The following is a 10,857-nucleotide window of genomic DNA, read 5'->3' as shown; positions in this document are numbered from 1 at the left end:
CTTCACTTTCCCCTGGGTTCAGAACAGCCCAGTGACCGGGCTCCACGTTGGCTGCGCTCCATCCGTAGGTCTGGACAGCCCCACAAGGGGCATCTCCTCAGCGGTGTAGCCTGTTCAGAACTGCAGATGGTATTCAAAATGCAGATTAACAGTGAACGTATGCAGAGGCACGGCTGTGTCTTCTGTTTGTTCTGGTTCCTTTCCTAGAATTTTCGAACATTTGATACACTGCTTAAACTGCTGCTGAACATAGAGTATGTTTTCGTGGGACTGTCAGTCACAACTGCAAGATCCTACTGCTGGGTGGTAGTAGTCAGCTCAGAGCCCGTCCTTCTTTATGTAAAATTAGGGTTGCTTTTCCTCATTTATATCACATTATGTTTGTCTCTGCTGAATTTTTATCTGCAGCCTTATTGTCTGGTCGCTTGATTTAATTTTTTCTTAGGATCCTTTTGCAATTCTTTGTGGTGAGTTTTCATCTTTAGTGCCCCAAATACCTTAAGCAGACTTTCCCACCTTACTGATAACACCAGTGCTGCCACGTTTCATTTTTGTTGTAGTCCAGGCTTTTCTGGTGCTAGGCCAAAGTATCATCGGGGCTGAAACGTACCTGATGAAAGATCAGTCAAATGAGACAAAGATGGTTACACTGAGATGGAACAAGTGATGAGGAGTGTGAACACTCGTTTTCTATGTTTTTTTCACACCTTATTTGAGAGGGTTTGCATTTCTGTGTTTGTTTGGGATCCAGTGCTTTACCTGGAGTCTTCAATTGAAAGCAGACTAAGGATATTTTCTGTGTGGGGATCAGGTATAAGGACAATATAAAGGAAAATACTTCATTTTAGAGCAGAACTGCTGCCGATGGCTAGACAGGCTTTCTATGTCTTGACAATGTTGCTAGTTTCAGAAGTCATTAGTGCGTTTTCTAAACTATAACTGTATCCTCTCTTTGGGCAAAGCTTTAACCTGGGGCTTGAGGTAGATGCAGTAGCTTGTTTGGAGTAATTTGTTGAGAATCATCTGCTTCATTTTTTGTAGAAGGGGTAGCACAAGGGCATATGCTGTGAAAATGTTTGTTTTGAACAAAAGTGCTAATTGAAGCAGCAATCCGTACTTGACTATCGCAGCAGCAAGAGGAGGCTATTCTTTTGAGACTTCCAGATGTTGTATTGTAGAAGTCTAGAATCTGTATTACATTTTAAATTCTTCTTCAGAAATATGTTTTCTCCACATCCTAGCAATAGCTGTGTAACTTAATCTGCAGTGCTGCGGGATTAAGTAAGATCACCCACCTCGCTGCAAAACATTTTCAATAAATTTCTGTTTTGGTAAGAGCACATATATACATGTTACATGCCATTTTACAGGTTTATTTTAATTTTGTAAATAAAGAGAAGAGAGCACATGGGGTTTTAATGTACATAATTCTAACACGGGCTTTCCATGAAGTCTAATGATAACTGATATGATCAAGATAATTTAGGCTTTCTGTTCAGTGTTTCTTAAGAAGTAGTTGGAAACGAGTATCTACTGTCTGTGGGCAGTTGTGCCTGGTCAGATGGCCATGTACTGTACTAGTTTATGAATGCATATTAAATTAAAACAGTATTGCTAGATAGAACTCCATCAAAACAGGAGGAAGCAGATATGAAGGTTCAATATTTTGCTTGCTCTTGAGTTCATGTACACAAATAAATACAGACTAGAGTTGCTTACCATACATCACCTTGCAGAAGGACTGAATCCGTGTAAATGTAAATGCTCCTTTGTAATTTCTGGGAAGCAGGTCATTTTTGTCTTGCCACATATTCCAATCCTTTTTCTTGTATTAGATTATTTTCAGTGATATCTTAGAAATTAGATGGCCTGACCCTGCTACAGCTGATCTGACCAGATGTATAGAGAATGGTAGCGTGAAGATCTCATCAGTAGATGGTTATGCTCACCTTTACCTGTCAGAATTACAGCAAGAATTTACAGTGGAGTTCTTATGCAAAGTCAGCCAGTCATCTGCAGCATCCTTACACTCCTCTCAAAAGAATAGCAACTATCAAACCGGAGATCAGTATGGAAAATCCAGTAAAAATTCCAGTGCAGAAATGTCATTAGAACAAATAAAAATAGAAAATAAGAAGAATGAACATGGTTGTGCTGAAGGTAAATACAGAAAACCAACCAAACCAAGTGACCAGAAAGACAGAGATGGAGTCCCTGTGTTCTACACAAATTGTTCTTCTGAATACACGTGGGTTACACAGTGTTGGTCTGTTTCCTCCTACCCGGAAGAATGGAAATACCCTTTGTCATTGGCACTAATGTGCTATAACTTACGTACTGCTAAGGATGTAATGAAGACATGTGAGAAAAACAACCATACATCTACAGAAGATGACGTTTTAATAGACATGGGAACACATGAAACAGTTTCTCGTTTACCTGCAGCTTTGCCACTCAGCTGCAGAGCCCCACATTTACACAGGTAATTTAAGCTGTTAACATGTGTTTTACAATTCTGCAATTTGGAATTTTAACCTCTAGCAAAATAACTGAGTTCTAGCTATAAAAACTAAAAAAAAAAAAATACTGTTGTATTCCTTTTTTTTTTAGGAACTTCTTGAAACATGAAATTTTTGAAACCAACATTCTGCATCCTACTGAAATGAATATATAGTAATTAGCCTAGAGAAAAAAAAAAATTATTTTCTGACATACTGTATAAATATGTAAATGAAAAAGAGAATACTAAAAAAAGAACACAGGTTTTGTGTTGTTTTTTTTGTTTGTTTGGTTTTGAGAAGATAATACCTCTGAAGTGGGCCAGTGGCATACATTCTTTGTCAGGACCACTAAAAATATTAAAAAAAACCTTTGCAGGTTTGAGAAAATTAATGTGGTAACTAATGTGTATAGCTAAGGTATCAGAGGACTCTGAAAATAGGTGGCCTGTTTTCCTTTGGATAGGTGTGCATGCATCTGTTCTTGGTACAGAAATGATCACCAGCGCACCAAAAAATCTCCCTGACCTTCAGACTTACTGAAGCTTTTATTTTATTTTATACAGGTGGACTTTCTATGACTTCTTTCAGAAACAAGATAATGAGAAGTATTCATGCCCTCAGCTAATTCAGACTGTATGGTGCCAGGGTGTGTTTTATAGGTACGTAGGAGATCATGTGTTTCATCTTCAGAAGACTTCAATTGTGTGGGAGTTAAGCTTTAAGATAAAAAGTCTTACTTTGTCCCTTTCTCACTCTTTGAGAAACTGTACGCAATCTTCATGTAAGTGTCTGTTCATTTCTCCTGTTTGTTCATTGGACTTCAGATTTTTCTAGTACAGTATATTTCCAGGTCTGAAAGTGGGTGTGTCTGAAATCATGCTTAAGGCTTGTAAAGAAGTGATCTGATTATCTGATTTCTTAAAGGTTTACTGGACAGCTGGAGCTCCCACGGACTTCACTGACAATTATGGTGCTTGGTTTCTTTGCAAATTACATTGCTCCTTTTGATGCTGAAGATTTCACACTTTAAGGTGTTTGTCTTGGTGACCTACATAATTTGCATGTTGCAGGCAGCTAAACTGTGGATTTTTCTGGCAAATCACCTTGTCCATATGGTTTAAAAAGGAGGAAAAAAAAAAAGACTTTTTTAAAAATTGCCCTTCCAAATGTGATATACAGACTTTGAAAACACTACAGTTGCTACCACCATCTAAAAGTCTTTGCTAAATGATTAATTGGTCTTTAAAGCTTTAATATTTCTGCCCAGTGTTCATTTTGCTCAGTGTGATTCCTAAATTCTCATCTTACCTGAACAAAATGTTTAGCAGCTCTTCAGTACTATACCTCATTTCTTTTGGAAGTATGGTGAGTAGCCATGCTCAGTCTTACAAGCTCCATTACCAAAATCCAGGCATCTAACCACAGAGTTGCAGAATTGGCTCATTAAATGGGTTTTATGCTCCGAGATACTGTATGATCACAAGTAAAAGACTATTGATCTTCATGAAAACCACACAGCTGCACTGGAGATGAAGACCTTCAGGTTGTTCCGGAATGGTTCAGCCTGGCAGTTCTCTGTGTACACTAGGTAGGGCTGGTCCAGTAAGAAAACTGGATTTTTCTCTTCAGAATCACTATTTTCTGGTCAGTGGAATGAGCAGCTCTTGTGAGATGCTAACCTCAACACAAAAAAGCTGCCCTTAGCTTGTTTAACTCCCACCCCCCCGTGCACAAATGCAAACAAAGAGCGTGGTAATGCTGATCTTGTGTGTTAAAAGAAATAACTGGAACACTCTGCTGTTTGTGAAACAGTAGAAAGTTTTTCATGTGACAATCGTGTTGAAAATTTGTTTCTGCTCAGTGCTTTCTTCAAGTGTGCTAACCTATTTTGCTTGTCTAGTGACACATCATTTTGAATACTTGTTAAAAATCTTGTTATTTCTCTTAGATTTATCCATGGTAGGACAAACATCGCAGAAATTTATCCTGGTGATGACTCATTTTGAAGTCAGAGGGAGCATTTTTGGGAAACTATTTTGTACATTATACGATCCAAAAAGGAACAAAAAAGGTATAAAACTATTTTAAAATATGTTCCAAATTCCTTCAAGTTAGCAGCTTTCTTAGTCTTAAGACATTTGGCTATGCAGTCTATAGTGAAGTCCCTGCATTGGTAATTACTATAATGACTGAATCAAGCAATCAATCATACAAAAAATGAGATTATTCCTTCTGTTTCAGAATGTATTTTTGTAAATTATAGACATAATAAGAAAAATCTTATTCATTGTAACATTTATTTCAGAAGCTGAAGTATGTACTGCAGTAAGGTTCTACAATAACCATTTCTCACTAATTTAGAAGAAAAGTTTAGTATATTGATTACAGTTTAATTGTTACGTACCTGGAAGTGTTTTCTTTTTTACTATATGGAGACAGAACATAGAAGATACAGATTCTGTTCTGGCTTTGCCACAGACCATCTGTTCAGTGCTGGAGAAGTGGTTTTGCCTCTCTGTGTCTGCTGAATGTTAAGTTTCAGCAGAGCAGAGATCCTCTCAAGTGCTTATGCAGTGTTTTCTATTTTTAAAGCAGAATTAGGGGTCAATTTGTACCCTTCAAACCTAGCCTTTAACTTGTAGTCAAAATAGTTACTCAGTAATGAACTGCAATCTACACTCTGATAAGAGAACTTTTTGGGTCCACACTGAGTGCATGGAAACTGTGACTGTTTCTTCCCACAGAAGCAGGCTTAAAGGATACAACATCATTTTTTCACTTTTCAAGGAGTGTTCTGGGAAAAATTTAAATGTGATTATAGTTGCTTTCTGGGAGGTCACAAATTTCATATCCTGCGAGCTCTTAATACTGTTTTCATGCTACAGTACCAGTAACTACCTCATCTCCTTTCTCCTCTTTATTGCAGAGAGAAGAAAAGATGTATTCGGTAAACAGCCTGCCTCCCGATGTACCAGGAAATCCATACTCTATATCCTCCATCGTTACTCAGGCAACCAAGTAACTTTACTCTACTTTATCTTTGTTACATTAATTCCTCTGACTTTGAAAGGACAGTAAAGTTACACATAATACTTATTATGATATTAAGTATAAAAATTAACAGAATTTGTATTAGCACTGAGGATATCTGTAAACTTACAGAACAAAGGTCGCAACTATTTAGAAGACAAAGTATGAAATGCTTAATGTTTTGTTTGTTTTTTTCTCCTCAGAATACTTCAGTACTGCTACAAGACTAAACTCTCATTAACTCATAACTATTCTCTCTGCTGCTGGGAAATGGTATGTAGCTGAAGATTTGTAAGTCTTTGTGTTGTAAGGATGATCATACAGGCTACAGGGAATAGGACCTAATCTAGAGGGAGGAGTGGTGAGTGTATCCTTAAAGATCAGAAGGTATATATTTGGAAACCAAAAGTATGCAGTGTAAAGGTGTATTTGTGAAGCAGAAAGCAACTGCATGATGAAGAGTTGGTTGTGGTCTGGAGGAACAAGAGAATTGAAAATCTGGGAGAGATACAAACAGCTGTAACGATGTAAGTAATCTTTCCTCAAGTTTTTAATATATTTGTCTGGTTCTAGGTACCCGAGACAGATGGACGAGAAATGTTGCCAGTTTTGCTGTATGAAAAGGTTATTCCCAGCATAGGAAGGCTCCTTGTGTACTCAGATTATAAAGTCCACGTGGCTTTTTGGGATGGGATGACCTTGAATATGGTCTGGGATTTCAGCTCTTCATGTAGTAAGATCCAGGTAACTCATGAGTTAGAGGAATGACTATTCTTAAAACTCTTCATGAAAAAGCATTACTAGGAAACAAAACAGAAGTTTTGATGCCTACAAAATATAAACTGAAGTCTTTTGAGAGATTTGTAAGTCACAGCAGTTTGCTGCTGTGGCTTACTCTTGAGCTTGTGTAGTAGTCTAAATGAAAATAGGAACTATCCACAAACACCACCGTTAATGTATTGCCAGTATTTTAACCAGAAACAAGAAGGAAAAATATTTCAGTGCATAACTGTTGCCTAAAGAGGCAACAGTTTTAAGTGAAGAAGTGCACATTGATCAAAGAAAGGAGTATTTGTTTTTTATTTCGGATTATCCCTAACTGAGCAAATGGATAGTGAAAAATTACTCAGAAAAGTAACCTTGTGCATATGGTATTCCATATACATTTTTAAATCTACTAATATATAAGTAAAAATATTATGTCGATTATGTTGATTTTTGTGAAATGGCATTACAGAGAAAATTACGTGAGTGTGAGATTCAAGGTTGACTGCTGAGACTTTCGGCTTCTGCATCTTTGCTTATTACAATAAGGTGACAAGACACAAAAAAGACATTAAAGTGTCTGAGGATATCTCTGTTATAAACAATATAAATATGATAGGCAGTGTGCCAAAAAATACAGTGAGCTAGGTCGAATCTGTATACTCACTCAGAATAAAAGGAGGAAGAATTGTAAATTCTACAGGTTTGGAAACACTTCTACACACTTTTAGAAATAATTTATTCTTGAATAGTACAAAACAAGCGTTGGGCTGGTGCCAGGTGTTTTGTTGTTTTTTTTTCCCCTGCATTTGTCATAGCAGACTATACCAAATTCTATCCTTAGCAAAAGAGAAAATTCTAAGTCTTTAAAGTGGAATGTTCATAGATATTTAATTCTTAAATTGCTATATTATACTTGGATTTTTTTCTTCAGACTGCAGCAGAAAATTAATACTTGTAATTTTTTTCTCTTCTAAGATAAATGAAGATGTAGGCTGGTGTAAGTTAACTCATCCTGATGGGGTACAGCAGCTAATTCAAATAAGTCACCCTGGAATCTATGAAAGGTATAAGTAATTTAAACAATTTAAACTTAAATATAAAAGAATTCTGTACAAATTCTTTTATAGGAAGAAACGGTATTTACTGAAAATATATGGGGGGGGGAGGGAGGGGGGGAACAAACATGTAATGATAAAAGCTCCATCTTATATCTGGCAAAGATTCAGGATCTGTGTGACTTGGGACCACTGCATGCTGTCATTCCATTATAATTGTTACAGTAATGTCTTTTTAAAAACATAACTGGAGCTGCAACTTGGCACTTACATCAGTGGGTAAGAAAAAAAAAAAATCTTCATCCTCTATAGAGCGGGTACATAGAACCGGATAGCACTTTATCCAATTTTTGCTTTATTACAGCTATTGACCTTTGCCTGTAGATTGCTTTCTCCAATCTGCTTGCTCTAATTACAGCCTCATTATGGGAATCATCAGAAGCTTACTGAGTTGCATTTTAGCAAGCAGATATTCACAAACAGAAATTAACATTTGTGCACTATTCATTACAAATCATACAGCTTTGTTATAATTTTCTATAACTGCATAGATTTAAATATGAAGGAGATTCTAGACAAGAAGTGGGATTAAAATATGGCAAGGAAACCTAGAGAAAAAACTAGATTTTGAATCACGGCTCTTTCTTTCAGATCCAGGTGTATTGCGTAATGCCTTCAGTTCTTTGCTTGAATTAGTGGATTGTATTTCTCATGTAAATAACTGCCTTTTTCTGAATTTTCATGTTAACATAGGTACATCAAAACAGCAATAGAATGGTGCCAAAGTTTGAATGAAAGGAAGGAGATTCCTGAATATACTGCACACTCTGTAACTGAAGAAAATTGGTATCCATCTTTATCCTAAATAAGTGACTATAAATAATGTTGAAAATAAAACCCAAAAAGACTATAAACTCTGAATTTTATAGGCTGCATTTCCTAAGGGTCAAAAATGAAAACTGTAAGTCCATTTATTTTGTGTGGTTTCGTATTTTTCTTTCAGTGTTTAAAATGTTAGGTAAGTTGAGTTCTAGGTGAACCTTGTTTCATTGTGCTTCTGCCTGCCTTAAAAATCAGAATTACGGTGACTTTGCCAAAGGAGGATTGATTTTACAGAGTTAGTATCTTGCAATGTGAAAAAGAGAAAATAGACTAAGAAAGGCATCTTTTAACAGAACACTGAGCAGTTCAAAATAGTCCTTTGAACACTTGACGCTTGTGTCTCTTGCATATATATTTGTCCTTTTTAATACGTGCTAGTGACCAAAGGTCTACTGACCTCATATACAAATATATTTGAGTATTAAAAATGTGTTAATTGAAGTCTATTACACTTGCACTTGTTATTGTAATTATAGCAGATTCAGTAGCTGATGAAATGAAAATTATGTCTATATTTATACATATAGACAGCAATGAGGCTATTCTTAGAGCAGAGCCTTGATTTTTGGAAACACAAATGATTGACATGCAGCCATTGACTAGTGGTATGAAAGACAAAAATAAAGCATTTTTTTCACTTGGATTTTGCTCGCCTAATTTTCAGTATTGCTGGAAACTATTAAAAATTAAAATCTGAAGTTGAAAATACATTTGAGAACCCTGTATGATACTAAATTGTTTAATAATCTTTATTTTCTTGTACAGGTCTGCTGATGCTGAGCTTGAAAAAATACAGAGATTTACCTGTATCCTTTTGAAAGCTGTAAAGATTCTTCATGTCTATAGTCTCTTGTTCATCTACATATTCAAATCTGCATTTTAGGTCATCAAATGTTGTCTATCCTGTTCTTACCTTCTTTTACTGTCTTACCCACTTCTTAAAATTACCTTTTTAAGCCATTTTTTTGTTTTCTTAATTATCATTTCTGTTTTATCATTTATCTTGTCCAACTCCCGTCTCACAGCACCCGAAACAATAGTAGCACGCGTGCAAAACTAAAATAAAAGATCACCAAAAAAGGAAGCCCTTGAATGGATATTGCTTTAGTTTTGCTAATGCTCATCTGCTGATCTGCAGTTGCCTTGGGGCTTGTTGTTGCACTACAATACCTTTCTATTTATCAGCTACCTCAGTGTTGTTTCATTGCGTTCAGATGGCTCAGAAAATTGTGCTGTGCTGCATGTGCTTGAAGCCACTCTGTAACTGTCTTTAAGCCAGTGTTCAATTTTATTAATATGAAACATGCATGCTGGTAAACTGTGCGGTGTGACATCAGATAGTTTCCTTTTTAAAGTAACTTTTGGGTAAATTGAAGTCTTAGAGACATTTTCTATAAATGTTGTAGACATTTTAAGTGATATACTCTTTTATTCTTTAGCTTTGTGTAGTTGCCATGCTGTGAAATGCAAGACTTTGCAATGCAGCATGATGAATACAAATACGGAGAAGTACTTTTCTCATTAGGAGGAAGATTTTGATTTTTTTTTTCTTAACAAAATAACACTAGTTTTATTGGATAATAGCAATGTTCTGGAAAGGACATCTGCTGCAAAAACCAATCCATCTGATACTGCTGTCAGAAAAGCAGGACAGGGGAGTGAGCCGGCTGACATCGGCGAAGGGTGCGTCCTGGAGGCTTTGGAAAAAACTTCTAAAGTAATTCAGGATATCGATTCCCTGCTTGCTGCTGCCGGGAGGTGAAAGACGTGAGGAGCCGTGTTCCACATCGCCACAGGAGCTGTCCCGGCCGTGCCTGAGGAGGCTGTGTGCTGCAAGGGGAATGACGGGCCGAATCCTGTCAGGTGCCATGATGGCACTGCAGTTGCTTATTGTGGAGAGGCAAAAAGAACAGGTGAAGTGATAGAGCACAGCTGTATGAATGCATCGGGGCTGACCTGACAGCACCGCTTTTAAATGTTAGGAATGTCTTGTTTGGATCGTTTTAATTTTATAAAGGACCGTGCAAGCAACTCAAGTGAGTAGGGTAGGGGTAAGCGGTTTTAAGTGTAAAAATGTGCTTTTGTTCCGAGGCTTACACCAAGCACTCCAATATTGAATAAAAAGTTTCTCAAACGCTTTCTATTCTGCTGTTTTGTGGTAAATAAAGACTTCGTTAAAGCGTCTTCAGCCCTTTCTGGTGTGTGGTCTGTCGCTCGGTGGTGAACCGTATCTTTAGTGATAAAATACGAGCCTTTTACCGTTGGTTTCGCTTCCCGCGCTTTACTTCATCCTGTCCTGAATACCCGAACCCTGTTTTTACTATTTCTAGAAAAAAATTTCCCTCAGAACCCAGCGCCGTTCCCCCTCGCCTCCCTAAAGCGTCTTCAGCCCTTTCTGGTGTGTGGTCTGTCGCTCGGTGGTGAACCGTATCTTTAGTGATAAAATACGAGCCTTTTACCGTTGGTTTCGCTTCCCGCGCTTTACTTCATCCTGTCCTGAATACCCGAACCCTGTTTTTACTATTTCTAGAAAAAAATTTCCCTCAGAACCCAGCGCCGTTCCCCCTCGCCTCCCCCACCTCCCCGGGGCCGAAGAGAGGGGCGGCTCCCTCCACCGCGGC

At 37.3% G+C, this 10,857-nt stretch overlaps 1 protein-coding gene across 1 annotated transcript in view; it reads left to right on the top strand.

Moving 5' to 3' along the window:
• The window catches only part of LOC104294586 (chromosome unknown open reading frame, human C5orf34), a 12,239-nt gene extending 3,120 nt beyond the window's left edge, over positions 1 to 9,119 (top strand). The window contains 10 exon segments of the mRNA XM_009894208.1: positions 1,836 to 2,482; positions 3,065 to 3,160; positions 4,450 to 4,499; positions 4,502 to 4,572; positions 5,428 to 5,519; positions 5,735 to 5,804; positions 6,105 to 6,275; positions 7,275 to 7,363; positions 8,108 to 8,200; positions 9,002 to 9,119. Coding sequence (XP_009892510.1) covers positions 1,836 to 2,482; positions 3,065 to 3,160; positions 4,450 to 4,499; positions 4,502 to 4,572; positions 5,428 to 5,519; positions 5,735 to 5,804; positions 6,105 to 6,275; positions 7,275 to 7,363; positions 8,108 to 8,200; positions 9,002 to 9,119 — 1,497 coding nt within the window.
• Positions 9,120 to 10,857: the final 1,738 nt, after the last annotated feature.

This window comes from Charadrius vociferus, unplaced genomic scaffold (genome assembly GCF_000708025.1).
Source record: "Charadrius vociferus isolate BGI_N301 unplaced genomic scaffold, ASM70802v2 scaffold70, whole genome shotgun sequence".
NCBI classification, from domain to species: Eukaryota; Metazoa; Chordata; class Aves; order Charadriiformes; family Charadriidae; genus Charadrius; species Charadrius vociferus.
Note: the sequence above shows the minus strand (reverse complement) of the source record. Positions and strands in the feature narration are given on the sequence as shown.